This window comes from Micropterus salmoides, unplaced genomic scaffold (genome assembly GCF_014851395.1).
Source record: "Micropterus salmoides isolate LMB-PRFRI ecotype aquatic unplaced genomic scaffold, ASM1485139v1 Ms_hic_scaffold_9, whole genome shotgun sequence".
NCBI lineage: Eukaryota > Metazoa > Chordata > Actinopteri > Centrarchiformes > Centrarchidae > Micropterus > Micropterus salmoides.
Window position 1 is genome coordinate 26,105,509 of NW_024044681.1, and position 26,650 is coordinate 26,132,158.

The 26,650-nt window shown below is 39.4% G+C and overlaps 3 protein-coding genes across 12 annotated transcripts in view; 2 read left to right on the forward strand and 1 right to left on the reverse strand.

The window, feature by feature from the left end:
- Positions 1 to 4,477, forward strand: part of phldb1a (pleckstrin homology-like domain, family B, member 1a) — a 31,213-nt gene extending 26,736 nt beyond the window's left edge. For 7 of the 9 annotated variants that reach the window (XM_038709167.1, XM_038709170.1, XM_038709168.1 and 4 more), the window contains 2 exons: positions 2,773 to 2,858; positions 3,476 to 3,616. In XM_038709167.1, the coding sequence (XP_038565095.1) occupies positions 2,773 to 2,858; positions 3,476 to 3,616 (227 nt within the window). Of the gene's footprint in view, positions 1 to 2,772; positions 2,859 to 3,475 lie in introns of all 9 variants that reach the window. The other 2 variants (XM_038709166.1, XM_038709174.1) reach the window with 1 other exon arrangement.
- A 5,723-nt stretch (positions 4,478 to 10,200) lies between these two features.
- atf5a (activating transcription factor 5a) lies at positions 10,201 to 15,237 on the forward strand. Its single transcript, XM_038709214.1, has 4 exons — positions 10,201 to 10,443; positions 11,373 to 11,621; positions 11,956 to 13,144; positions 13,236 to 15,237. Exons 2-4 carry the CDS (start codon positions 11,480 to 11,482, stop codon positions 13,420 to 13,422), a joined length of 1,518 nt encoding a protein of 505 aa, XP_038565142.1. The 5' UTR covers positions 10,201 to 10,443; positions 11,373 to 11,479; the 3' UTR covers positions 13,423 to 15,237.
- Positions 15,238 to 16,039: 802 nt separating this feature from the next.
- On the reverse strand, positions 16,040 to 22,682 carry stk36 (serine/threonine kinase 36 (fused homolog, Drosophila)). 2 transcript variants are annotated; one of them, XM_038709271.1, is made up of 20 exons: positions 22,246 to 22,682; positions 22,015 to 22,155; positions 21,796 to 21,873; positions 21,573 to 21,703; positions 21,234 to 21,483; positions 20,751 to 20,844; positions 20,440 to 20,624; positions 20,181 to 20,353; positions 19,990 to 20,095; positions 19,732 to 19,863; positions 19,469 to 19,642; positions 19,284 to 19,375; positions 19,106 to 19,169; positions 18,876 to 18,986; positions 18,692 to 18,766; positions 18,492 to 18,609; positions 18,219 to 18,345; positions 17,928 to 18,108; positions 16,773 to 17,714; positions 16,040 to 16,414 (listed from the first exon to the last, which is right to left on the reverse strand). In XM_038709271.1, the coding sequence occupies exons 1-20, from the start codon at positions 22,327 to 22,329 to the stop codon at positions 16,301 to 16,303; spliced, it is 3,372 nt and encodes a 1,123-aa protein (XP_038565199.1). In that variant the 5' UTR covers positions 22,330 to 22,682; the 3' UTR covers positions 16,040 to 16,300. The 2 variants fall into 2 exon arrangements, with proteins under 2 accessions (XP_038565199.1, XP_038565198.1); XM_038709270.1 differs by having other exon boundaries at positions 17,928 to 18,111; positions 22,246 to 22,681.
- Between the last annotated feature and the right edge of the window lie 3,968 nt (positions 22,683 to 26,650).

Sequence of the window (26,650 nt, forward strand, 5' to 3'; positions counted from 1 at the left end):
GGCACACATTTCATGGCTAAAATGTCTGGAATAGTGTTTGTTTTCCATTTACAGAGCCAGGGCTGTGTACAAACACCAGATTTATTTTCAGCACACAAACAGGACGTACAGCTAGCAGACCGTGGAGAGAGATATATATGTTATACCCATCTGAGAAATCCTTCCTCTACAATATGTTAGGGCAATGATTGCACATGGCATCTATATGTGGCCACGGGTCTTTTTAACCATTCATGTACAGCTGTAGAATATTTTGGGAGGTTTGGAAAATACTTTTTCACTCCTGAGAATATCCCCTTTGGATTTGATGTTATTAATTTGTTGAGCTTTTAAGATTTGTCAAAAAACCTGGTAACAATATTACATTTCTAATTTAATTTTTAACTATTTGCAAATACTACTGACTGAACTTAGGTAAAAATAAGAAACACAAATGTTAAAATGTATTAAAAAAAATAACATTTCCTCCTCCTTCCATTAAAGACTACTCAATGCACCAACTGGACTTCACAGGATGAGGACTAATAGCTGTACTTAAATGAACATATTGTGTTAAGGTTCTGCTAGGATTGGCTTGTCTCGGGCCTCATTTACAGGAAGGGCATCAGATTAAAGTGATCAAACCGATTTGCTCACATGAGAATCCACTCATATGTCGCATTCATACACTCAGAACTTTTTGTGGAAAAGTTCCTACACCAGGCCGGGACCTGATTTATTCAGTTCACCCGACAGCAGTGCTGAGGCTCTTCTGAGGAATGTACACTTCGCTCTCTTTGCTGAGTTTTTCAATAAAACCCGACTTCCGTCTCAAACAGCGTTTATTCATCTGGAACCAAACACTAATTAAAGCTGCACTAAGTGGAATTTTCTGCCTTGTTCTTGTGTGTTCAAACTGAAGTCAGTTTGTAATCAGACTGTCCCCTGAATTTGAAATGAGAACAGTTAGTTTTCTGAATTATTCACGAGCGTGTTTTTGAGACATTATTTTACAATCAAGTTCAAAATAGAATCCAGGGATATTTTCATTACTGTCGCCCCCGTTCTCTTTGCTCCTCTCTCTCTCTCTCCACTCACTTGCCTAGCCTTTTCACCCCCTTACTCCTGACGAAGATGATGGTGATGATGGTGATGAAATAAGATGCAATACTTTCTCTAGATGTGTTTTTCTTGGGGAGGAGGCTAGCTCCTGGCTTGTTCGTGACTAATAAAACGGAATTCACATTTCAAAAACATTTATCTCATTACTAAGCAGATTTGACTTATGGAAAAGGGGAAGCAAGAGAAAATGTCAGGCGTATTTCAAAAGATTGCCTTTAATTGTTGCTGGATGTTTGTTTCTTAGCCAGGCGCTCCAGTGTGCATGGAAGAGACAAAAAGACCACTGTTTATTTGAACAATAGTGGAATCCAGAAACTCTTTAAACTTTATTTGAAGAAAATTGATCTTGGACGTGAGAAAAGTCTCCTTCACATTTTAATGCCTATAGTTTAGCCCCAAACTGAAACCCATCATTCCAATGACTCCGTCCGATGAGCTTCTTCAGCAGGTTTCCCTGAAACATAACTACCAAACTCCTCAATAAGGAGTGACTTTTAAATGCTTAGATATATTCTGTGAATAGAGAACAGCAATCCAAAGGACTGGACAGAAGGTCTGACCTGCTTGAAGGGAAATGTTGAACTGAAAGATCACATCTGATATACAAAAGAGAGGCTTTTCTTTGTAAGATTTTACAAAAGACCTCAACCTCGCAGGCAGGGAAAAGGCTTAAAGAAAAAACACAGAGACAATCCAGAAAGTACGACTGAAGAAAACAAGTCAAATTAATAGGATGAATAAAGACTTCAGGCATAGCTTGAAATAGACTTGCACTTTTAATTAACTTTTACTCCAATACAGTGCTGCTCATACCTATTCATGGGTTATGTGTTGCTGGGAAAAAGAGTTAACACCTTTCTTCTTTACAGCTGTTTTTGTGTCTGGATTTGAGTTAGTGTTCCTCTGTTTTACTTACTTAGAAACTACTTTTATGGCAACGTTGGATTTTTATCATTCTGAAAAGATACAATTGTCCACTTAGCTACAACACACAATACTCATCCATTCAAGCATGTCCGCTATTCACTATTGAATTGTTGAAACTGGAAATAAGTCATTGGTGGTTTTAAAGTGATGCCATTAAAAGGAATTTGCTACTCATTCCATTTTAGCCAATGTCCTGGTCATTCGTCTGTGTAGTTAGTTTACAAATCAGCCTGGGATAAGTTCCTGTAGGATCTAATCGATGTCATTACACAACTTCTATTAGACATGGGTTTGCATTTTCTATGTGCACTGCTTGGCAAAATCATTTTTTTGTGTTGGGTTTTTATTTCTTTTACTGAAACATCTATTTCTAAACATATTTTTAGGGGCCAAACTAATATTTTGTTGTTTCATTGTATACTATGTTTTACCTTATGGTAAACCTTATGGAGTGGATACTCGTGAGCAAATCGGTAAAATGGCAAAAATGTTTTGAGACAGAATATTGTAAAAATGAAATATTGTGACTCTCTTCACTGTACTGCTCTATAGGTGTGATACTGAGTTCAAGAATAATATGAAAATATATATATATTTTTTAAAAGACTTCCTATTATTTGACCAAACACAAACATGTAATGTATCCCTACATCACTGGCTGGTTGGGCTGGCAGAGGTCTTGCATCAGTGCAAGACGTTCTGTAATGTATCTTAATTTGTTTTTTCTTCTTTTTCTTGCCTCAGACAAGCATGAGACCAAGCTGAAAGGACTCATTTACTTTCAGGCGATTGAAGAGGTTTATTACGATCACCTACGCAGTGCCACCAAGGTAACCGACACTCTCTTTTAATTACTCATAATTCAGAACTTCATCTGCGATTTTATAATGTTTTGCATGGATATTTATCATTTTTAACTTTATCAGTAAACATAGTGGAATAACATCTGAAGGTTTTAATTTCAGAATACTTATTCATGTTTGCTCAGTATTTCAAAAATACAGATTCTGTAGTAAAAAACATAATTTATAGGATCACTTACTCTTAATAAACTTTATTTTAACAATATGTATAATTTTGTTTTATATTAAAATGGTACATATACTCATTTTAAAATGAAGCTACATTTCTACTTTCACAGTTTATATCTGTAAAAATACTGTCAGAAGTTAAACACTAAAAAAACATGTTACATAAAAATTGGAATGTCTTCAATTGGTATCTATTTTCAGAGGCATGGAAAGTTGTTTTTCCTTCTTAATTTTATTTTGTCGTATTAACTTGTAAATATGCGGTTTGTTGCAAGCTATGAAAAAGGTCGAAACAGATCCAATGATGTTTTAACTGTTATAATACACTGGTCTGTTGTTCTCTGAGGAAAAAAATGCAACAGGTGCAGCTTGCAGTCTTTGGTCTAAAAAGTCTCCCTCTCCATGTGATCTTCCAGAGCCCCAATCCATCTTTGACCTTCTGTGTGAAAACCCACGACCGCCTCTACTACATGGTGGCACCATCCCCAGAGGCCATGAGGATCTGGATGGATGTCATAGTAACGGGTGCCGAGGGCTACACGCAGTTCATGAGCTGAGGGACCAGTGGGCGACGGAATCGGAGGATGACAGGGACTGAGCAGGCACCCAGACACCTGAGAGCCAACCTGAGCTGCCGGAGCCGGTGCCGAAAATCAATGACACACGGACTGACGGTGTATAACAGATGGACATTTGAAAGGATGAACAATCTGGGGCTCTCATAAAAAGCCTGATGCATTTGAAAGAATTTATGAGTTGTATTTGTCTTTCAGCTGCTATGAGAAGGAAAATAGTTTGAGCAACCTGCCAATGTGAAGGGAGCTCACAATTACATCACATTCTGTTACCAAATTATATTGTCAGTTAATTACAGTATAATTTTTGAGGTTTCAGGAGGAACACTATAAAGATTTCTTACTTCATATAAGCTCAAACTGTTTCCACCTGTGAAGCTGATCTATGCATGCAGTGTTATTACTCTAACTGATGCCTTTTTTTCCCTTTTTGATACATTTGTACTTTTCCCCCTTGAGTTTGTATTTAACAAAAAATAATCTCTTGATGTTTCAAAACACAAAAAATTTTACACATTTTATTAGCAAATATTCTAAAATATTTTAAAAGAGTCATATGTTACTTATTCAGTTAAACATTACTTGGTGCCAAATACTTTATGTAATGTTTTGTTGTACTTTTACATTATATAAATGTTGTATCACTATCTATTGTTCCAAGGGCTTTTCAGTCATGCAAATAATAGCATTTGTGTTTAACCGCATCCTGTATTTTACATGAATATGTCAAAGAAAACCTATTAGTGTTTTACCAACATAAACATAACATAAATTATAGTCCTATAGGCCTAATGATATTGTAAAACTACCATGTACATCTAAGAAATAAAAATATATCATGCATCTGTTGGGTTGTTTGTCTAATAAACTCATTTGTTGCTGACAAATGGCCTAAACTGAAGACATCCAGTTACAAACCAGTTCTTTCTTTCTTAATTAGTGTTTCTGAAAACAAGTCGTTAATTACCAGCTTTCTTTAAATAATCTCTAATGAGCTGCTCGCATTCACATTAAAATGAGAGCACACCATAGGTGTTCCCTTTAAAACACTACTTCTCTATTTACACAAGAACAGTCAGGTGGTTTAATTAGTTAATTGACTATCTAAAATAGTTTTGAAGTAATAGAAGTATTGAAATTATACTCACTGTGGCCATATGTATATCTGGCACAGTGTAATTAATTTTATGGCTCGCCTTGCACTAGGCTACATGAAGAAAAAAAACATGAAGTGAAATTACATGCAACATAACATAACATGCATGATTCAACGTGGAGAAATTTGAAATCATGTAAAAAAAAAAATATATATATATAAATATGCTCTTGTATGAATTCCTCCATAAAAATATATTCACAGTGCCTCTTCTCATGCTCCTGGTTCAAATCAGTGGCAGAGAGGTACAGATAGATGATAATAAATGACTGCGTCTGTGATTCATTTATTGCAGGGATCAGTGGAATATTTAACAGACATGTAGGTAATCACAGAAAAGCACATTACCCCTGTCAGGTACCAATTAGATTCAGCACTTGGGTTCATATTTAATTCCCCAGTTTAAAGTGAAAACCATGTTATGTTCAGTGACATTTTTTAACATCAACAATTCATCCCTCTTCAGTTCAGTAGAGGTAAAAGGTTCCTACTGACTCAGACAGCAGAGGCAACGCTCACACCATTTGCGTTTCTCTGACCTTGGGAAAGATTTTCACACATCGTGCCACTCAGTATCTTTAAGTCTCTGGTGCGCTTGCCTGAATGATAAGCAGATCTTTAAGAGGCCCGTGTGAGCTCATTACCGTGGTGATGAGCAGGAGTGACACCCAGCCTTATTGTTGGTAAAATATTAATGAGCCAAGGGTGATCTCCCCTCACTTTCACACACGCAGACTGGCCTCTCCCCCAGGCCTTTACAGCACAAATATGATAGTCGGGCTGTGAATTAGTACGGGTCTCGCATGATTTTGTCAATATTAATGGGTGATATTAACCTCGTCTGAAAGCAGACTCAAACATTCTGATGAAATGGATATAAATCTCCGCTAAGAGGGCAAATTTTAGAGCATCACCTGTCACCTGTCAAAGACTTCTGCTCACATGCACTTCAGAAAAATTGAAATTTATAAGTTTTCATATCCACATGTGAGTTCAGAGTAATTTAAGAGATTAAAGCAATAGCAGATGAAAGAAGCTTTCACTAAATGCGTCAGTGGAAGTTCCACTCTTAATGTTTACCGCTTTGAACAAATCATCTTCACTCTCTTGGAAGGCGATGTAAAATGCCATTATTTCAAAATAGGGTACACAATATATACAAATCATTAAATTACAATAAAAAGAAACATGTTTTCGGATTTCATGGCAAGCACAACAATGACAGCTGAAAAATATCCAGAGGGGAAAATAAGTGAAAGCACCAACGCTTGACCTAATGAGGCTAACACAAAACATAGGCTGTAAATACCAAAACTGCACCCCAGTGTGGGATATTATTCCTTTTTATTTCATTGACTACCAGCCATGAATTTGAAGTACGTTCAAATATTATTGCAGTGTGAAAACCCATTATACTACTGTATATGTTCAGTACTACAGTCCTAATTCTACCCCCATAATTTTTCAAATAGTACAAATATTAACACAATACATGTTAAAGAAAGTGAGTGTATGCAATTGATTGTTTATTGCTATAGCTTAATGTTAGCTCTGTTTTATACATGATCATTTTGAGGAACACTGTTGTTCGTGGCCTTGACCTTTGCCCTCAGTAGTTTTGTTTGCTTGCAAGTTTGGTGATGTAGGAATTACATTTACAGTTGAATTAAAATAAAGTTGCTCTGCATGGACAACATGCCTAAAATGTAAAATGAACTGATGAAGGATGACGAATAAAAAAGTAATGTTTTTAAACAGTAAAGCCATCTGTTTTAAACTGCCAGGCTTTAAAAGTTCAGCGTCAATATGAAATAATGTTGAGTGACAGTTGAGTTTATCTCTGACAAGTGAACAGTATAAGTTGTGTTATGAACAAGAAGCATATGGCCTGAGTGAATATCGGCTGTGTAAAGCTCAAAGGTGATAGACGTTGAGCCTCTGGGATTTAAATGTCTCTGCAGGGCAGCATGACACAACCTGAGTGCTGTCAATGACACCAAGGAACCATTAGGGATTTGTTTGCTTTAAAGAGCTAAAATCTTGAGGAACATGAGTGATGCACGAACAGTAAGTATGAGTAAAGATCTGTGACCCTGATGTTGTTCGGTTTTGCTTCACGTCCTCTGTAATTTTTTCTCCAAGACTTTGACCAATTTTCCATCCACACTATGTGCTGATCTACCGACCTGCTGATACTGAAGTAGTGGAGTAAAATTTAAAGGTCAGTACAGGCTGAGCTTTGTGTATGGCACACAAAGCTCAGCCTGTAGCGACACCTTCATTCAAGCTCCAGTTAGGGGTTAGAGCTAGTTAGGAGGGATCTCCCAAAGGAAGACAAAACAGACGCTCTAGTCCTTTACATCAAACACCTCTAATTTACCATGAAGTCCTTGAGGAATAGTAAATAAACATAACCCTGTGACTGACTGTTTCAGATCTGTCATGGCTGAATGCAAATTAAGTTAGCCTAGATAGCATTCATGAATGACAATTATGTTATGCTTGTCACTTTTTTGAGACTTGATGAACTGTTTTCATGCCAAAACATGGACACAAATGGGAGTGATTTGTAGGCTGAACACACGCAAAAACATCCACAAATCCCCTCTGAGAAGCCTCCATTCACAAGTTGTAACTGAATTCCATGTTTTCATCGTATGTTCAAAGAGGGGCTAAAGTTGAGGACAATAAATTCTGAGAGCGATGGTGATGAAATGATGGTGTAACCCTTACTAACGTGCCATACGTGCACTTGGCATGCAGCATCGACTTTTCTGACTTCTAGGCTCATACACAATATTCAGACAATAAATGTGGGTATCAGTTAGTGGATGGCTTTGTCTCGCTATGAAAGCGATAATAAATGTCTCAAATATATCTGATGTCCAGTTTGATGCAAAGTTTAACGGCTCTTGTTAAACTCACCGGTTAAGTGTGGTTGTGCTGTTTTAACAACTGGGAAATTTTAGATTATCCAGATTTTACTCTGAGATATTAAGCCCACTGGATTATCTAAAGCAAGAGGGAGGATTAAAGATACTTTGCTGTGTAATTAACACATTTTACATGTATTTATGGCAAAGGAAATTGTGCTTAATAGTGGTGATGACTGGTAAATGCAGCACTGCTGTCATGAACACCTTGGATTTCTTTCATGATGCGCAAACAGGAAGCCCTCGGTGGACCAATTAATACAGACAGAGAGAGCAGTCAGCGATTTCCTGGGAGACCCTCTAACTTCACCAGCTACTACTATCTCAATCTGGTTTCCATTACAACTACATTTATCTAGATTGCATCAGGTTGCCTTTCTACAAATCTCTCAAAGCTCCACTCATATCGTAGCTACCGCAAAGTGGGCATTTTGCTGAATAGCTCCGCTGTAACAGGGCTGTCACTTTAAATGACTCAGATTAACACAGATGGACTTGTATATCACAGTCCTACACAGAGCATATTACTCAAAAATCAATAGTTTCTGTGGATTAATTCTATTCAAACACCATGTTTCTCTTTGTGTGGAACAACTCCTCTGTAGCCATTTGGGATAAGGTGATTATGTGCAGTCAAATGAAGTTAGATGTTTCCCGACTTTCCCTCAATACACAGATATGCTGCCCAGTGGACAAATCTATTAGAGGATAGACGCCGGTGTCCCGTTAATATGCAAATTCAGCAGAACTGGAAATAAGATGATAATGTCACAGAGATGCAACTCAGCAAACGAGATAGAGGAGTGGTTGGACAAGGAGGGGGTACAGAAACAGAGGTGAGGTGGGAGGAAAACAGCAGGTATAGAGAGAGAGAGAGAGAGAGAGAGAGAGAGAGAGATGCAAATCCCATGGCAACAGCAACCAGAAAACAAGTCTAAAATAGGGGGCAGTGTCCGCTATTACTATAGCAACAGGAGTACAGCACATTCACTCGGGTCTGGATTTGCTGAAAGGAGAAATACAAAAGCTTTATTCCTCACATAATTGTTATTGACAGCCATTACCAGTAAATTAATTTGGTTCCACCAGCTGTGTCTCTAAATTACTTACTAAATTAGCCATGCATATAAGGATTCTCACAGTACATTAAGTCAGAGTAAGAGTCAAAGGATGCGTAATCCATTATTCACTAACTGAGTGTCATCTCATCAAACAGTGCCCCAGTGACGTTGATATGCATATGAGCTGACAGCTCAATTAAATAAAAAAAAAAATCTAAAAAATCTAAATGAAATCATGATTTGACAAAATTACAATACAGTAATTGCAAAGTATTAATACAAAGAGCAAATGTCTTGATGACAACATGGATTCCTATTATAGAGTATTTGTTAAGACTTTTAATACATTACATGCAGGTCTATGCTCAACTATATGTATCCACATGCTATAATCAATCAGACTTTTTCTTAAGACGTTATTACCAAAATATGTTTCACAATATATGAATGAGCTTGGTAAAACTAGCACCAAAAGCCTCCACTTTAAAAACTGCAGCACGGGGCTGGTTTGTTTACCTGAAACATGTGCACAGTCTGCACTGCGGGGGGTGGGGGTGGGGGGGATAACAACACTGTGATGCTTTGCCTTGCCTACAATCGACCAATCAAATTTCACATGCAGCCGATTCCAGCCAATGACAGGACGACAGTCTGAGCACACGCAGCCAATCGCTCTAAGCGTAGATCACTGATGCAACGGAGATGCAACAGACCTATACTGAACAACAAAGTGCGTTGTGAATCAAATAGTCCCCCTCCAAAACAATACCACGCCACATTGTGGGGTACATGCAGTCTCTGAACTGTACTGGTGTGTTATTTGAGAGCTGTGTTCACCTCAATCAGCAGGCTGAGGACCGTCATTCAAGGCGCAGTCGAGCTCAATCATCAGCTGAATCATTCTCTACAGAAAAGACAATGACAAGGTGTAACGCGTTACTTTATGTGATTACTTGGATTACTACTGAAATAACAGTAAAACTTGTAGGAACCACTTATTTCCCCTCAGCTTCGAAATTCCCCAGCTCAAATTTAATTATTGAGCCTAAATGAGTATTTTGTCCTCTTGACTAAAGGCTATTTTCCTTCAGATTTAACAATTAGGCAAGGGTTAAAATGAACAACCAGCTCTTTTTATACATGAAAAGTTAACGTCAATAAAGTCACAGTTATTGCACAGTTTGTGTAACTAATTTCCTTTTTACTCACGCCACAACGTTTTGGAATTCGAAATAAAAAGTAACAAGAAATTACAATTAACGCTAGTCATCAATCAGGTACTACATTGGGTGTAGCTTATTACTTTTGACACAAGCAAGGAACGAGTAACTATCTTGTACAGCGGAGCCCAGCAGTGAGTTTGTGGGACGTCCTTCGGTGAGACGCGGAGGGATCTACGCTCAGCAGCACGGTTTGTCCCGGTGACGCAGTTGGTTGCTAGGTGTGAATGAAGTGGTGCTTTCTCACAATTAAGCAGCGCCTCAGTTTACAGGTCGTCCACAACAAAGCAACAACTCGTCCTTTTGTTACGCTGCCCCGGATATTCCGAGCTAAAACATGGCTCTTTAAACTCGTGAAGTAGTCAGACCCGAAAAGAAGACGTGCTTTGCTTTAGCAACGCACCCCCAAGTGCTCTTCAGTTTTCTCTGCAATAATGGAGTAAGTGAAACTGTCTGTTGCCGCTGTCCATACAGCTGTGTCAAGTTTGTTATTGTGTTGGTACAGTAGTTGTATCTGCTTGTGTGTCACAAGTTGTTGCTGCTGCGGAATGGTCCGTTATTTGGCAGGTGTCTCTTTAAACTTTTTATTCTATTCTAATATCTTCGTTTAGACAATTTATGTAATATTTTATGCTTCTTGACTTTCCTTCCTGAGTTTAGGCTGTGTTTGGTTGCTTTGATAAGGTGCTTGGCAGGTTGTGATGGGCTAGTTGTGAACTGCTATGGTAACTTTCATTTAAATGTATGCTCTGTAAACTGCAGGTACTACAGTATCACATTTATGTCACATTCAGTTGTATGTTATGCCAGGTTTATTTGATACCACATTTTTGTCACCTAAACTGCTTAAGTGATCACACAGAGGTGATTAATTTAAACGGAACACGATCGTAAGCAGCTGATCTGTATTCATCCAATTTAAAGATCAGGGTGTCTCTCACTCAGAGAGTGCTTCTTGACAACAGTTGTGCTGTTGACAGCGTCACTACAGTAGGTCCCACGTGTTTTGAGGACGTCAAGTGCATTTTGCTTTGAGGCAGGTCAAAGCCCAAAGGACAGAGCTCTCACTTCTGTATCACTGACCGTGACAATTTTGGAATAGTTTGTCATTGGAATTGCTTATTTTCAATTCAGTTTTTAAATAATTGAACTATATTATATGTGTTTTTAAAGGTGCATGCTTAGGAGAGGTAATACCCCATGATTCTTACATGATTGATTTGTAGGTGATTTCTTGATTGTAGCTCATCATTGTGTCATGATGAGAAACTTGCTGAGGGCAGCAAGTGTGATATTTCTGATTTCATCTGAATAAGTTGTATCTTTGTAACAGCACATTTCTGAACCCTCTTTCTTTTTACCCTCTAGGTTTCATTATGCTCACCCAGCCCCGCTCTCTGTGGCCCATCTGTCAGACCCTGCTTGCTCTCAGCATATGCTTGGACTTGGACTGAATCAAAGCACCAATAGACAAAATGATGGCAACATCAGCTCCTGTTTGGAAGACACTTCGTGTCTGCCCGGCAGACCCCCTCGCTCTCTCTCACCCACAGGCTAACCCCAGCCAATCACAGGGGTGCAGGGGGGAGGTGTCAGAGGAGAGTCAGCACTTAATTGGTGAGTTGCAGCGAGTATGCTTTTTTATATTTTTCCCCATTTCAGGTGGGCTCGGCACTGCAGCACATTCGTCCTTCTTGAACAGTAAGTAATAAACTAGCTACGTCTAATATCTTCACATGCTGCAACTATATTTTGAACAAATCTTGCTTTGCATTTACTACTGTCGATCAGATGCTTTTAGGAAACTGCTACGTGCAGCGTTGGATGACATTTTTGATATTGATATTTTTATAACGTTTGCATGAACGTTATAACTTAGCTGTATTATTTTCCTCCTCCAGACAGCTTGTAACGACTGCATGATGAACAATTTATTTTCTCTCCTTAATAGGTAATGGTCTCACTGACTGGATGACGGAAGAAGTGGATTTCTCCTCGTACCTCCCAAACCCTCCTTCCCCTCCCTCCTCCACCAATGCCTCCCTTCCCCCTTCACCCCTTCAGAATGATATCCAGGTGCCCTCTGACTTGGAGGTCATGACCTCTCTGCTGCAAGAGGAACTTGCCCAACTAGAGGACTACTTCCTGTCTGAACCACTGCCAGAGAAAGGGCCGAGGCTGGGAAAATGCGACAGGGGTCCACTGCCGGCGGGTCCTCAGTCGTTCAGTCAGCTGCCATATGCATCATACTCTACATCCAACCAATCGGAATCCAGCCCACTTCTTGTTACCCTGGCAACCGGAGAACTGGACCTGCTGAGTATCTGTGGCGGGCCCATTGGGCGATCCAAAATTCCAAGACACGCCCCGTACAGCTGCAGTCGCCCCAGTGGGTGTGGTAGGAAAAGAGTTCCTGATGGTGTTAGGTTCAGTGAAGGCTATGATAACAGTTTGTTGAGTTCCAAAGGAAGTAACTCAGGTAACTCAGCCGTGACCCTTACAGGTAACTACGGCTGCGAAGAGGACCAGCAGCTGGTAGGGAAAAGCTACTGTCTGAGTAGTGCAGTTGAGGTCAGAAGATGTGCCGCTCTACCAAAAGAAGAGAAAAATTGCTGTTTCAGTCAAGATGTCATAGGTGGTGCGAAGGTTGTTGGTGGTGGATTTGGCTTTGGTGGATCACTTGATGTCCCACATAAGAAAGAGGATCTGCTGATGTACAGCATGAGGGAGGTCAGCGGAGGCACTGGTAACAACGAGGTGCTGAATAGTATCAAAGCTAGTGTGGAGGTGACAAAAGCCAGCGTTTCTTGGAAAACAGAGGGCAACGAGGGTTGTTATCTCCCGGCACCAGCACAGTGTGAGGCCTATCATAGCTTCTTAGGCAACATCAACGAACAGGTGAAATCAGAGAGTCTACAGATAGCGCAGCATGATTTACACTGTAATTTCCTGGAGGATCAGGGCCCAGAGTGTCTTGTAATGGCTAGGGAGAGTCTGAACTTGGAGTCTTCAGGGCACAGACAAGCGTGCAGGATGAAGGAAGACCACTGTGCTGTGAAATATGAAGCGGACGTCATTCCAGCTGAAGGGGGTGAGCGCAAACAGAAGAAGAGAGATCAGAACAAAACTGCCGCTCACAGGTAGGTTTTAGTTTCTGCTTGATGAAATATAACTTTTGACATGATTTCACAGGTACAGAGCTTAATTTAATCTTTGTTTTGCTTAATGCAGGTATCGCCAGCGAAAAAGGGCGGAGCTAGATTCTTTGGAGGAACAGTTGCATTGCCTTGAAGGGAGGAACCGGGAGCTCCGGGACAAGGCAGAGTCGGTAGAACGTGAAATCCAGTATGTCAAAGACCTGCTGATTGAAGTTTACAAGGCCCGTAGCCAAAGGCACAAGCAGGGCACAACAGCGTAACACCAAGCTCCTACAAGTACATTAAAAGAGGGCGCAACAGGGAAAATGTATTTTTGTTTTTTTTTCATGGCGGGCGGGTAAATGCATGCATTGCTAATGTGAAGTATTTTTTACATTTTAAATCAACACTTTATCCAATGCTTCCATTGCTTTCTATCACTTGAGCCTGCACTGTGGCATTGCAATGCTTTAAATGACAATCATTTTTAACAGATCTCACAATGCGTTAGTCTACTAACTGAAATAGGGTCATTTCTGAAGAGGTAATGTTTATTCATTATGCAGGTTAAACATTTTAGAGCCTTACAGAGGAACTGATGTCAGCAATAGTACTTAATGTTTTTTCTATTTCAAATTTTATTTGAAATAAATTGTTGTTGGTGTCAACATGTAAAACAGCATCATTATTTTAAGCACATCTTTCAAACCAAATACTTTTCTAGAGTCTACCCTCCTTTGAACAGCAAATTATATTTTAATTGCTATGAATATTTTAAAATATAATGTAGTAATAATATTTTTATTATTATTATTATTATGATAATGGCGGTTGAAGATTATTGGCTTTTACAAATGCGGAAAGAACCGCTAACATACAAAGATTTTAGAAACAATCAACTTTAGAAAAAAATAACCATTTTAATCATTTTAATATGGTTAAGAAAAATGTTTTGACAAACTATTTGATTGACTTCAGGTTTAGTGCAGCACTAATTGGTTATTGGCATTTGTATGTTTTGAGAATCTTTTTTTCCCTTTTCTTTTTGCTGAAGGTCAAACATCTACATTTTACCCTGCTTTGTTAAAAACATTACATTCTCTTTAGCTTTGTTTTATTTTCCTGATGTTTGCTTTACTTTTAATGTAATAAAACAGTTTGGGTTTTTTTGGCAGCAGCAGTGATTGCAAATCATAGATTCTGTGACCTAAAGAGAACTAATTTATCATTTATATTGTTTTGATGGTGGAAAGTGACATTGTATTGTTTGTGGCAATCTGTAAACTTTTCTTCTCTTGCATATTGCAAATTATACAATCTATTTTGCAGCTCAGGATATGCAATTTGTCCTCCAGTTTTTAATGTCAGTGGATGATTCATGGCAGGTAAAATGAAGTGAAGATTTCCCTGCTGTTGACATACAGGTTTTCCTGATGTAAAAAAGGGTTTCCTTATGTACAAATATTGTAGCTAGTGGAGATTTAGCAGCCTCCCTCTGCATGTTTTTCCATAAACGTATCTCTCTCTTGGAATAGAAAATGTAGTATTTCAGAACGGGGATTTTTTCTCTAAACTGCTTGTTATGGCAATAAGTTTTATAGGCCTCTGGCTGATCTGCACTAATTTGTAACAACTTTTGTATGTTCAGGGAGTGGAGTGTGTTAGCCTTTTCTTTGTAAAAAATTTACCGAAGAAATCCCATTAGATTATCTGTTAAGGCTTTAGCAGCCTTTGCTTTGGTGTAAGAGGATAAGGTCTAAATAATTTTCCAGTTCATTAGTTGCAAAGCGATTAACCACTATTGTTACTGCTAAACAATGCCGAGGTAGATTTTTTTTTCTATGCATATTTATTTTAAGACAATCTTGGATATGAGCGCTGACATTTAGTGGTTTATTTAGTTTTAGGCAAGAACTTTATGTCACATTGTTCGACTGCCCTGCGGTGTACTATCAACTTCGATGTTAAAAACCAAAAATGTGTAATGACAACACATTCTAACGCTTTGTAATTTCAAGTTAATTTTACCATATGCATATTTCTTTGTGATACGTCAACTTTTTTCCTTTTAACAATAAAGTGTGTCATCAACTCTGTCCGTGGTGTTTTTTTTCAAAGGTTTTCTGTTCGACTTGGTGAATTGCATGGGAATTATTTTTGCTTGCACCGACTGTTAAAGCCTTATAATTACAAATTACAGGCTGCTGTCTAATTGAGCTGGAAAACAAGTCCTGCCTTTTTGAATGTAATAAAACTCGTTTTTGACAAAGCAAAGTTCAAACATCCGGGGCCTGATGGACGCCGACAAGCGCTCCTTTCTGATCCGAATGAGGGGAAATGAAAACTTTTATTTTATTACTATTATTATTATTTAGTCGATGTTACGCTGCAAAGAGAACAATTTAAATAGGAACAAACAATTAATTAAACGTCCAACACGCCGAAAAAAATGCCAGTCTGTTGTTTGCAATGGCCCCGACAGTTCAATAAATCAAATCAATTTTCTTTATATGGTCAGAAATAAAAAAAACTCAAATTTGCTTCAAAAGGTGTAGAAAATAAAATCGGCATATGATGCCGTTTATCTTTCTACATGGTCCATTCAGATAATCAAAAATCGTTGACGTGCGCCACACCTAAACACACAACGGAAATGTACAAAAACTTAAACCCGCACTGCTGTTACATTATAGCACCATTTAAAAGGCAAAAATTCCTCCTATAGTTCCTCATAACGACTACCGTATCCGTGATTATTGGGGAGTGGGAAAAGTAGCCTATAAGGAGTCTCTTCACGGATTAAAAACAAACTGCGTTATTTCTAGGCATTTCGATTACAGTTGCCTTGCTTCTTCTCATTAAGTCTGGATAACTTGTGTCATGAAATGAAACAGCAGATCAACATCAACAGTAACAGTTTTATTTCAACTCATGTAACCACAGTTTGAGTGGTGCCAACAAAGATCTTCATTAGTCACTTTTTATTTGCACCATTTTTATTTGATACATTAGCTTCACTTCAGAAACAATATGAAACGGGATAGGATTATTATACTTATTGAGTCCTCTACCACATTGCTTACCACAGGGGGAATTCTTATTGTAATGTAAGGAAGGACAAGGACTATTCAAGTGTGGCATTCAAACCTGTTACCATTTCTACTGAACTGGACTCACTTGCAGCTGTCCAATGAGCTGATGATAGTCACATTGTGGAGGGGCAAGCTGTGAAGCCTGAAGAAGTTTCTTACCGGCATCAAAGGATATCAGGACCTTCAAATAAATAGAAAGTAACAAACTTGAAACTAGTTTTATACAGTGTTTAAAGTGCCAACACATAGGTATGACAGAGGTATGACAAAATATTTGACTAACCCATAAAACGATATGAAATGAACTATGCAGTACACAGATTTCTATAAAGGAGCTCAAGGCAACTACTGATTAAGTCTTAAAGGTATTAAAAGAAAATAGTGTGAATTGTTTTCTTCTATAAAAGTAGTAAATATATTGTTGCTCATATATTACAACATGTAACAATTACAAAAAGGTCCTTATATTCGAATTCTGAAAACAGTAAAGGAAAAATTGTGGTGACATCTGCCCTCCTGTAACCTGCTCTTCTCATTACCTGACGTATTGCGTCCCGCTCGCTGTACAGGCGCAGGGTTGCTATGGCAGCTTGTCTCACTGCATTATGGGAGTCTGTGCATGCAGCTCTCAGAAGTAAGCTGGACACGTCCTCCTCCAACAACAAGGATACAGCGCCATCAACGTTTACCAGGTTTCCCATGGCTGCACAACAGTGACGACGTGTGAGGGCATCAGGGTCAGCGATCAGAGGCGCCAGCATGGCCGCTGTCCTGCTGGCTTCCTCTACCCACTTGCACCCCTTCTCATAGTCCACTCCCTGATCTACTATAATAGCCAAATCTCCTGCCCCCTCACTGTGTGAACTCTTGTGTTTATTCAGTTCCTTCTCTATGCCCCACTTTGTAGTGTCACTGCCCTTTCCATTGGACCCATCTATTTTAAACCCTGAGCCTTCTGCAATGTATCCCAACCAGTTCCCAACTGCCTTGCAAGCCATCCGCCGGACAGGCATGCAGGAATCGTGAAGACAGTCTATCATGCTCCTGAAAATGTCAGGTTGCAGGGTGCGCAGTGTAGTAGGCCTGAATGGATCCAAATGTCCCAAAAGTCTGCATGTAGCAGCCCTGACCTGGTCATGAGAGTGAGCCAGCGCTTGGTGCAGCACCGAGGCTTCCAGGTGAAGCTGAAGGCAGGCAGGTCGAGGGGAACAGCGGGCTACTTGGGACAACAGAGTTAGGAGCTCCACGGCAGAGTCCCAAAGCACATCCAACTGCAGCAAGTCAGAGAGCAGAGAGCTGGCAGTTCTGGTTAGAGGAGTCTGGTGTTTGGAGGCAAAGAGTTGGCTGTTCCTGGGTGGCGCAAAAAAACCACAGGTAGCTTTTCTGAGGCAGGCAACAGAGCGCTCGGGGTCACACAGGAGCAAACGGCTCAGCAGGGAGAGAGGCAGCTCCAGTAGCGAAGGAGGAAGGGTTTGAATTACCTGCCAAAGCACGAAAAAACAAAATCATCCAGACAACCCATCACAGATCAAACACCTGACAACAAACAACACAACGCTCTCACAAAACACAGAGACATTAAGATGTACAGTAGTGTGTGCCTGATGTGAGCCTATTGCAAGAGTTATCCTGTGTTGCATCAGAGAATTATGTTTGTCAGCGAGGTATTTATCGAAGAATGGGAAGGCCCTAACCTGCAGGAGGCTTGGAACAATACCACAACCGTCATACAACTGGATAATGGTGGACATGGTGTGAGAAGGCAGGTCCAGGGCAAATGGAAAGCACAACAAGTGGCAGCTCAACACAGACAGGCTGTCGCAACTCAGATCCACCTCAAGTCTCCCAGGATTGCCTTCAGCAAACAAATCAAGACTGCTGGGTATAAAAGATGTTATTGTTAGCTCTAGGCGTAGTAGCAGTACTGCTTTAAGATTGGTGGTACTTATGAAACAGTGTGTTAATTAGGAAATCCGAACACCCACCAGTCAGTGCCCAGCATCTGGCCAAGAGTGTATACACATTTTGATTCGCACTCAGAAAACAGCGGAATGCACGAGTAAGGATCCTTGGTGAAGAGAAACAGCGTGGTAGACAGGAAAGAATACAGCCCTGATGAACAAATAAAATGAAAAGATATGTAAAATACACTAACAGTCTTTTTAAATATGGCAGACTGCATAGGACACAGACACTAATAAAAAAAAAAAAAAAAAAAAAAAAAATATATATATATATATATACACACACACACACACCATTTGCTGAACAGAAGTCTGTGTCTGGTGTTTTCCTTAGTAGCGAAGTGCCAATTCTTTTCCACAGTTCCAAAAACATTACTGGATCTAAACATGAAGATCCAGGGTCATTTTCATGCTGTTAAGAGGAAAAAAAGACAATTTCTTTTCTCCATGCAGTCAAAAACACTTTTTTAATCACACAGTAGTTATTTTCTGACCTCAGAGAGTGTGTGAAGGAGTAAAGACAGGAGGCCATCGCAGAGTCCCCAGCCAGAAGGAAGACAAACTTTGGGCTGACAAGGCAGAGAAGAGTGTAACACCTGTGACACTGGCGGATCACTTTAAACTTGCATGACAATAATCAGATGATTGCCAAATATACAAATTACACATATTCAGTACCTGATATGAGTCCAGAAGCAGGTTTTTCAGCAAAGCAGTTAGATTGTCCATATCAACTTCCACATCAACATTGTGTTGTGTTAACAGGGACAAAGCAGAGGCAGCCAGAGGCTAAAGAAGAGATCAAGAATAAGCTTTGTCAAACAACTGGCAAGCTACCTGTAAAACCGCAAGTAATTGCCTGAGTCACTATTTACTGTGTATACATACTAACTTCAATGAGTACTTACTGCCAAAGGAATGAGGTTTGGTTGACTGAGAATTGTGATGAAGGGCCTGGTGAACTCTTCCAGTCTACAGTAAGAGAATAGATGATGAGCTGCAACAGGTGAATGACTGAGACGTATGATAGTCACTCAGTGTTTACAAACTAAATGCAGCTTCAATGAAGAAAAGGAATAATTATACCTATGCGCCTCTTCCACCCAGTCATAGTGTTTCTCCCAGTAGATCATGAGCACAACAATAATTTCTCCAAGTGCTGGCACGCTCCACAGTGGCTGAGCAGGAAAATTTTGAAGTAAAAAATGTCAGTAATACTATACTAATATTGCAGGAATAATGAATTGTTGATCATGTTTCACAGCAATAACCTTGATGGAATTTGAGTTTTCTACAGTATCTTGGACTATGTCAAAGAGGACATGGGGTAGTCCAAGTTCACGGCCAATGTGGTACAACTTCTCAAGGTCAGAGGTCAGAATCAGGTTGTGTAAGACCTTCAGTGGTTGGTGAATCTGCCACACTTCTTTAACGCCACCTGTTAGCTGACCAAGAAAACAACAAAAAAGGAGACAAAATGCAAAATTGTTCCAAGAGAATCAATTTATGCTCAGTTTAAATTTTTCTTAATTACCTGAGCTTTAAATGCCAGCATCTTGGATTTAAGTTGAGGTATGATGGCACTGTAGTTTAATAGTTCTTTCTGTTGCCTGCTTGGATCTGATTCTTGGGCCAGTTTCTCCCAGTAGTCCTCACTGTCAGGACCCTGAAAGAACAAGACATGATTCATAGGACACAGTTTCTTCAGGGCTACTGGAAGAAAAAAAAAAGAAGACACATTTTCTAAATAGACAATGTCTTCTATAGCTGGAAAAAAGCAGCCGACACTGACCTGCCTGTGCTGTATGACCTGACTGTCCTCACTGCATCCCCGCACTAGTCGTGGCCCAACCTCTACAGAGGGGAACTCTTGTTCATAGTCCTTGCTGATCTGACCCCTGCAGAGGAAACGCCCATAACGATGAACACACACCTCAGTCTGTTTTGGTATATCGTATCTTTATTCTGAACTCCCATAAACACCTGTGTTTTGATCTCTGGCAGGTTTGATTCTTTGGGTTAAGGCTTTGATTGGCAGCAGTCATGACCGCGTGGCCTGAGGTAACAGAGACATCACTAGCGGGGGGATTGGCTCTAGGGGATGCTGCGACCATCGCAGAGTTGGTCCTTTCATTTCCCACTCCATCCTTATTTTTCTGTTAATGTACAGAGAACAGCTTAAAGCTCCTCCATGACTTTCCACATGACTTGTATAAGACTGAAAAATCAATTTGTGACTCACTTTCACACTGCCACCGCCTACCGGTTTCCCTCTGTGACTGTTGTCCTTCTGTTCCCTGGCCTTTTGCAATAACCTGCTCTGTCCAGTCGGTAGGGTCTTTGCCGCCACTTGCTGAAGTTTCAGTGCCAGTATGTCTGGGCTGGGCGTGACGGTCAGAGGGCTGAAAACACCTGTGTCTGACAGCACTGTGCCAACACATCAATATGGGAAACAATCAAATCTCAAATCAGACATCAGAATAATCTGAAAAACAAACCAGCGTCATGCCTATTTGGACATTTTCCCTTAAAATTAATTGTTTTAAGTATCACCTAGCACACCATCAGCAACAAAGGGATGGTGTAGGAGGTCTGGCCATGACAACCGCTTCTGAGGGTCTTTAGTCAACAAACCTTTCAGGAAACTCTGTAAGGGAAATAACAGATAAGCACTGTGATTAAGGCAATATATTCTGTTTGTCATACATCAAAAACATTATGTCTTGTCACCATTGCCCCCTTAAGCACGTCTGTAGCTATCACGGATGACAGCAGCGACATGTCCTCAGTATGGACTGAAGTGCAGTTAATCTTCTGTAACTGACAGTTACACATTATACCTTTTTAAGACCTTCAAAAGGATCTAAATGTGATCAAAGGATTTGTATCAGAATTTCACACCACTCACCAAGACTGGCAAGAAAGAACGGCAAATCTCCAAATTATTAAAGACATTTGCTTTGTCTGTTTTCACTGTTCAGTGCAGATGTTGGTTTTGACCCAGACATGATACAGCACGACTTAGGTGTACTGTACCGTGCAGCTGGTGCTCATAGAGTCCGGCCATTTGACTGGGTCTCTCACTATAAGCTGCACCAGGTGGAAGATGGAGTTAGTGTAGAATGGAGGCGCCCCCGTGTGGAGTTCATAAAGGATGCAGCCCAGAGACCAGAGATCAGCAGTGTGGTCATATGGCTTCTCCTCCACCAGCTCAGGAGACATGTACAGAGGTGTTCCCTTAATAGAAGTCAGCACCAAGGTGGAAACGCTCATGGCCCTTGCAAACCTACAGCGAGATTGCATCACATATGGTTTATCTTTTTGGAAATGATGAATACAGCTACTTTTTCTTTAAAATAATCAACATCTACCTACCCAAAGTCACACAGTTTCACCACCCCACTCTTCCCCAACAGTATATTTTGAGGTTTCATGTCTCTATGAAGAATGCGATGAGAGTGTAAATAATACAGAGCTGAGACCAGCTGGCAGGCGATCTCACGGACCTTGGAGGAAAGGAAGAGTGAGCAAATGTTGATCATGTAAAACTCTGATGAGTCTAATGTCTGGCACAACTCTGTACACTGGAAATGAATACCTGGCTCTCTGGTAGATTCCCATCATCTTCAAGAATCTGGAACAACTGACCCTCTGCATACTCAGTTACAACCACAACCTGTTACAAACATATAAGGGATTATGGTCATGGGAACTCAGATAATCAGTGAGGTAGATCAAATAATCTAAGTTAACTAAATGTTTATGTAGACTACTAAAATTAGTTATCCGTGTTTAAAGAAGATTATAGTAAACATACCTCAGTTTCAGTCTCAAAGCTGTCAAAGAGTTGGACAATGTTTGGATGTTGAAGACCCCTCATAATCTCAATTTCCCTCTTGAGACTTCGCAGCTCCTTTTCAGATCGACCCACCTTTGGCATGAACTTAAGAGCCACCACCTCATGGAAACAGACCCACAGAAGGTGCAACGGTGTGGCTAAACAAACAATTCAAACTGTTATCAAATCATTCCAACAAAAGCTACTTACTTGCCCTGTAAATCTTCTCCTTCCCTTGTAAACTCGACCAAACGAGCCCTCTCCCACCAGCTCCAAAACGTGATACAAATTCATGTCAACGGCGAATGGCAGCAGGCTAACTTGACGTTACAACGAACGGAAAGTGAACACCGCTAAATTGTCAATTTGGGCAGAAAACACGAAGTCGTTTCATTCCTTGTGTGCAAATACAGTATACACACTTGGATTCAAAACTTGTAACTCTACAAGTCCCAAGTTAGGAGTAATAGCCTTGAATAAACGCTAACTTAAAGCGGTACAACTTACAGTTGGGTAACAATACTTTTTGGGTGGCAACAACAACGCTAACGTTACACGCTAGAAGTCTAACTGCCGTTTCACAAAAGTAACAAAAGACATAGAGAAGTTTGGCTTTTTGCACACATACAGTCAGTATTTTTATGGGTGGTCTATTAGTAGCTTATTTTTTTTTTTAACAACGAGCACTTTAAACACTTCTTCACGTTGTAATACAAAAGTCAAAACAGGCGTGTCCGTGGACAACACATAAGCCGGGTCCCTAGCCTAGCAACCACTGTAGCGTTCCTAGCAACGGGCTGAGGCCGCAAAACAAAACAGGCTGGAGGAGAGCGACCTCGTCTGAAGAGCCGCCACACCCTGGATGGTCCACTGATCAAAATGATGAATGATGTAGGGGTGACCGGGGATGGTTATAACATGGGTCAGTTTAACACGTCCAAAATCTCCAATCAGGAACAAATGGGCCTAGCAATCACCTTTTTCACTCTGCACATGCTCAGTTTAGTTCTTATTCCACATGTAAAAAGTAGCACAGCCAATTTTAGAAGGTAAAAAAATAAATTGAGGTAAGAAAGTTTTTTTTTTTACTTAATTTATTTTGTTTATAGCTTTGCCTGCTTTGTAGTTAAACTCTTTGAACTTAAATCATGTTTATTATGTAGATATCTTTCATCAAAGTAAGCTGTAAGCTGAATGGTGAGCTAGTTAATGGCTACGAGTCTGGGTTAGTTACAACAACAATGAAAATGTTACAACCTACCCCAAGAAAACGTTTAGTTGTATTTATACGTTTTTCTTTTAATTTCAGTATGTGTCTGACACACACACCCAAATAAGTTGAGAATACTCCAAATTTGTGGAAACTTTTTTAGTAGTGGTAATAATGTTTTAGTAAACCTTAACTTAAATCTAATACTTACACTTTAAAATAACATTTATTCACTGATGTGAGCTTCATTGCCAAGTAGATTTACACACATACGAGGAATTTGTTTTGGTGATGAGGTGCTACACGTAGACAAACATATAGTTGGCATAAATAAATGTAGAAATATATAAATATGGAATACTCAAATGTAATTATGCACAACTTATAGTCTGAGGGAAATCTACTCAAAAAAATTGTGCTAGACTCAAATAGTAATGGAAACTAACTCAGTCAACTTAAAATTTACAAAATGCCCATTTTCAGATAGTAGTCCTCAAAAATATGAATACAACTCCATTATTACAATTCAAGTTCTCTTTATTAAACAATCAGTATCAAAACTTTAAACTGTCATTTCTACATTTAACAGACACAAAATAAGGCACATCTTGCATAAAGCTGAATAAATGTAGAAGTAATTGACTGCTTGATCAGATAATTATCCAGTAACAATTTTGATAATCAATTCGTTTTCATTATTTTTTGCAATAAAGTTGAACATTCCAGATTCTTCATGAGATTTTTTGGCGTTAAGTGATAATAACTAGAATCTCTTGAGCAAAGTCCTTTGAGCTAAACAATTTCTTTTTACTACTTAGTTTACTGTGTTTTGTGTAAAAAGTGACCATGCATAATTTTATTCCATCAGCAGCACTTTCACTTAAATAATATAAAAAAGGGAGCTTTGAATGCTGAGTAAGAAATTTTTTTCCAATAAATTAAAATAAATAAGAAATTCTACTTTTATGGAATCATAAACAAGTAAAGATTGTTTAAAGTAAGAAGTCCCACACTATGCAAATTGTTAAGTCAGGTAGACGAGGTAATGGAACAATATAAAAATTAACACCGAGCAAAAACCTTTGTTTTGAAAATCCTCACTGTAATCTTGCAGTAAACATATTGAGCATATAGACAGACAGTTCAGAAGTTTGTACATGACTTAAATTTACCCATTTGGCTGACGTTTTTATCCAAAGCTACTTACAATAGCAAAAAATGCTATGGGGCCCATCGGTGGACGTGTCACAGTAGGGAATTGAAACCAAGTCGCACACCAAAACTGTGCGTTATATCCACTGCCCCATCACCATCCCCAGAGAAACAGAAATCCATCTACAGCCACCTTTCACTTGGGTTGAAGAGGACTGGACCAGACAGTCAGTGACCACAGTGAGGCGTGTCAGCAACATCTTCGCACTGCAAAATATAAACAATCCAATTATGAGGATTATAATCAAAGAAAGCTAGCGCTGTATGCTCAACAGTAGGGCTGAAATGATTCATCGATTAACAAAATGCATCGACGTTGGCCATTCCAAAACATTCACTTTATTCTTCTTTAACCCTTTTTTGGTAGAGCAACTTGTGTGCTTAGGGTAGTTGTCTTGCTGTATGACCCACGTTCTCTTATTCACTTCAGATGTCCTGAACTTTTCATTGAGAATTTGGTATTAAAATTTAGAATCAACAATGGCTAGCCCTCCTGGCCCACATGCAACACAACAAGCCCAGATCATGATACTACCACCATCACAATGTTTCACAGATGGAATAAGGTTATTATGCTGGAATGTTTTCCTTTTGCCAAACATAATCAGTTTTAGGTCATATGTCTGTAGAAATACCGAAAATTCTAAAGGGTTCACAAACTTTTGCGTACCTCTGTACATGTTTCAGATGTGAAATGGTTGCCATAATGTGGCATGCTTTTGACAAATGCTGTACATTATACACAGAGTGTATAACTTCATTTCATTTTACAACCCTGTTTTAATGTGATGATTACATTTACCTTGTAAATGGAGAAGAAAGATGTGAGACATGACAAAATTGTGAGAGTAGCTGTGCTCTCCATGTTTCAGTCAATTTCTCATACACTCACCTCCCAAAACAGTGTTCACACAGTACATATAGCACAGTGGTAAATCATTCTTTTGGCCAGATGATCTGTATTATGACATTTCTGATGTGTTTGTTGCCTGAGCTGCTAAGAAGCTGACAGCAGAACCAGGTTAGAACAGAAGGGCATGCAGGTTTAACACTGGGCTGTGGGTGAATGAAGATGGTAACTAGGTTACAAATAAATCCTTAATAATAAAAAACAAATGAAATGAAGAATAAATACATCTGTATCAGTAACCTGGATTTAAAACAGTTAACAAAGACACAAACCGGACATTAATTTAAATACTGCCACCTGCTGGTAGAAAGGCAAAACAGATCTATTACTATGAAAACAACATTACATATGAATTTAATATTAAAAATATAGTGCTAACAGTAACAACTCTGCACACACACAATAATTACCTAGGTTAACCAACTGTATTGCACCAAACAATGCGTACATTAAACATGACTCTTGCTGTTTACATGAAGAAACGCACAATATTATATATTGCATAATAAACTACTGTTGCTAACATATTTCTCTCGGTCCAGGTTTATTTATTGATTGATTCAGCGGCAGATGCCGTGGCATTGTAATGTTAGATTGCAACCAGAAATCCCACATAAACAACGGCAGGTGCCTGGGTGAATCTGTGGCATGTCAGGGTCCAATGGCGAAAGGTGACGTGGCACCTCAGGGAAAACCTGTGGCACTTTTAGATTGCCACCGGAAATACCACATAAAACAGCAGCAAGCGCCACCTGCCACCGGAAATACACATAAATGGCGAAAGGTGCCGTGGCATATCAGGAAAAATCTGTGGCATCTCAAGCTGCCACTGGAAATGCCACTGGTAGCTGCCGATGCCACTTTTTGAGCTAGCTGTCTCTCCAAAGCGTTTCAGTTGCATGGTGGTGCATGATGCCAAATGCAACAATAAACATGGCTAAATGTGAAAAACTTATGTTTCTTTGGCAAGTTTTTGCACAGTTAATCCCTCAGCATGCAGTGCACTTGGTATTAGGCTAATTAAAGGATGGCTTTTTAACAATTTACTGAATAACTTTAACTTTAATAACTCAAGTTTTACTATTTGATACTAGTATGTATTGTTTTCATTTAATACTTTACTTTGCCCTTTAGTTTATGGTTTATGGTATGCTTCCATGGGAGCTGCCATTGTTGTGTAACGTCATTCAGCTGCTACTTGTGAAGTCGAGGTACATACATACATATTTTTAAGTAGGAAATCCGACTTCAAGTGGCATTCCATTGTACTTTTACTAGTTGGA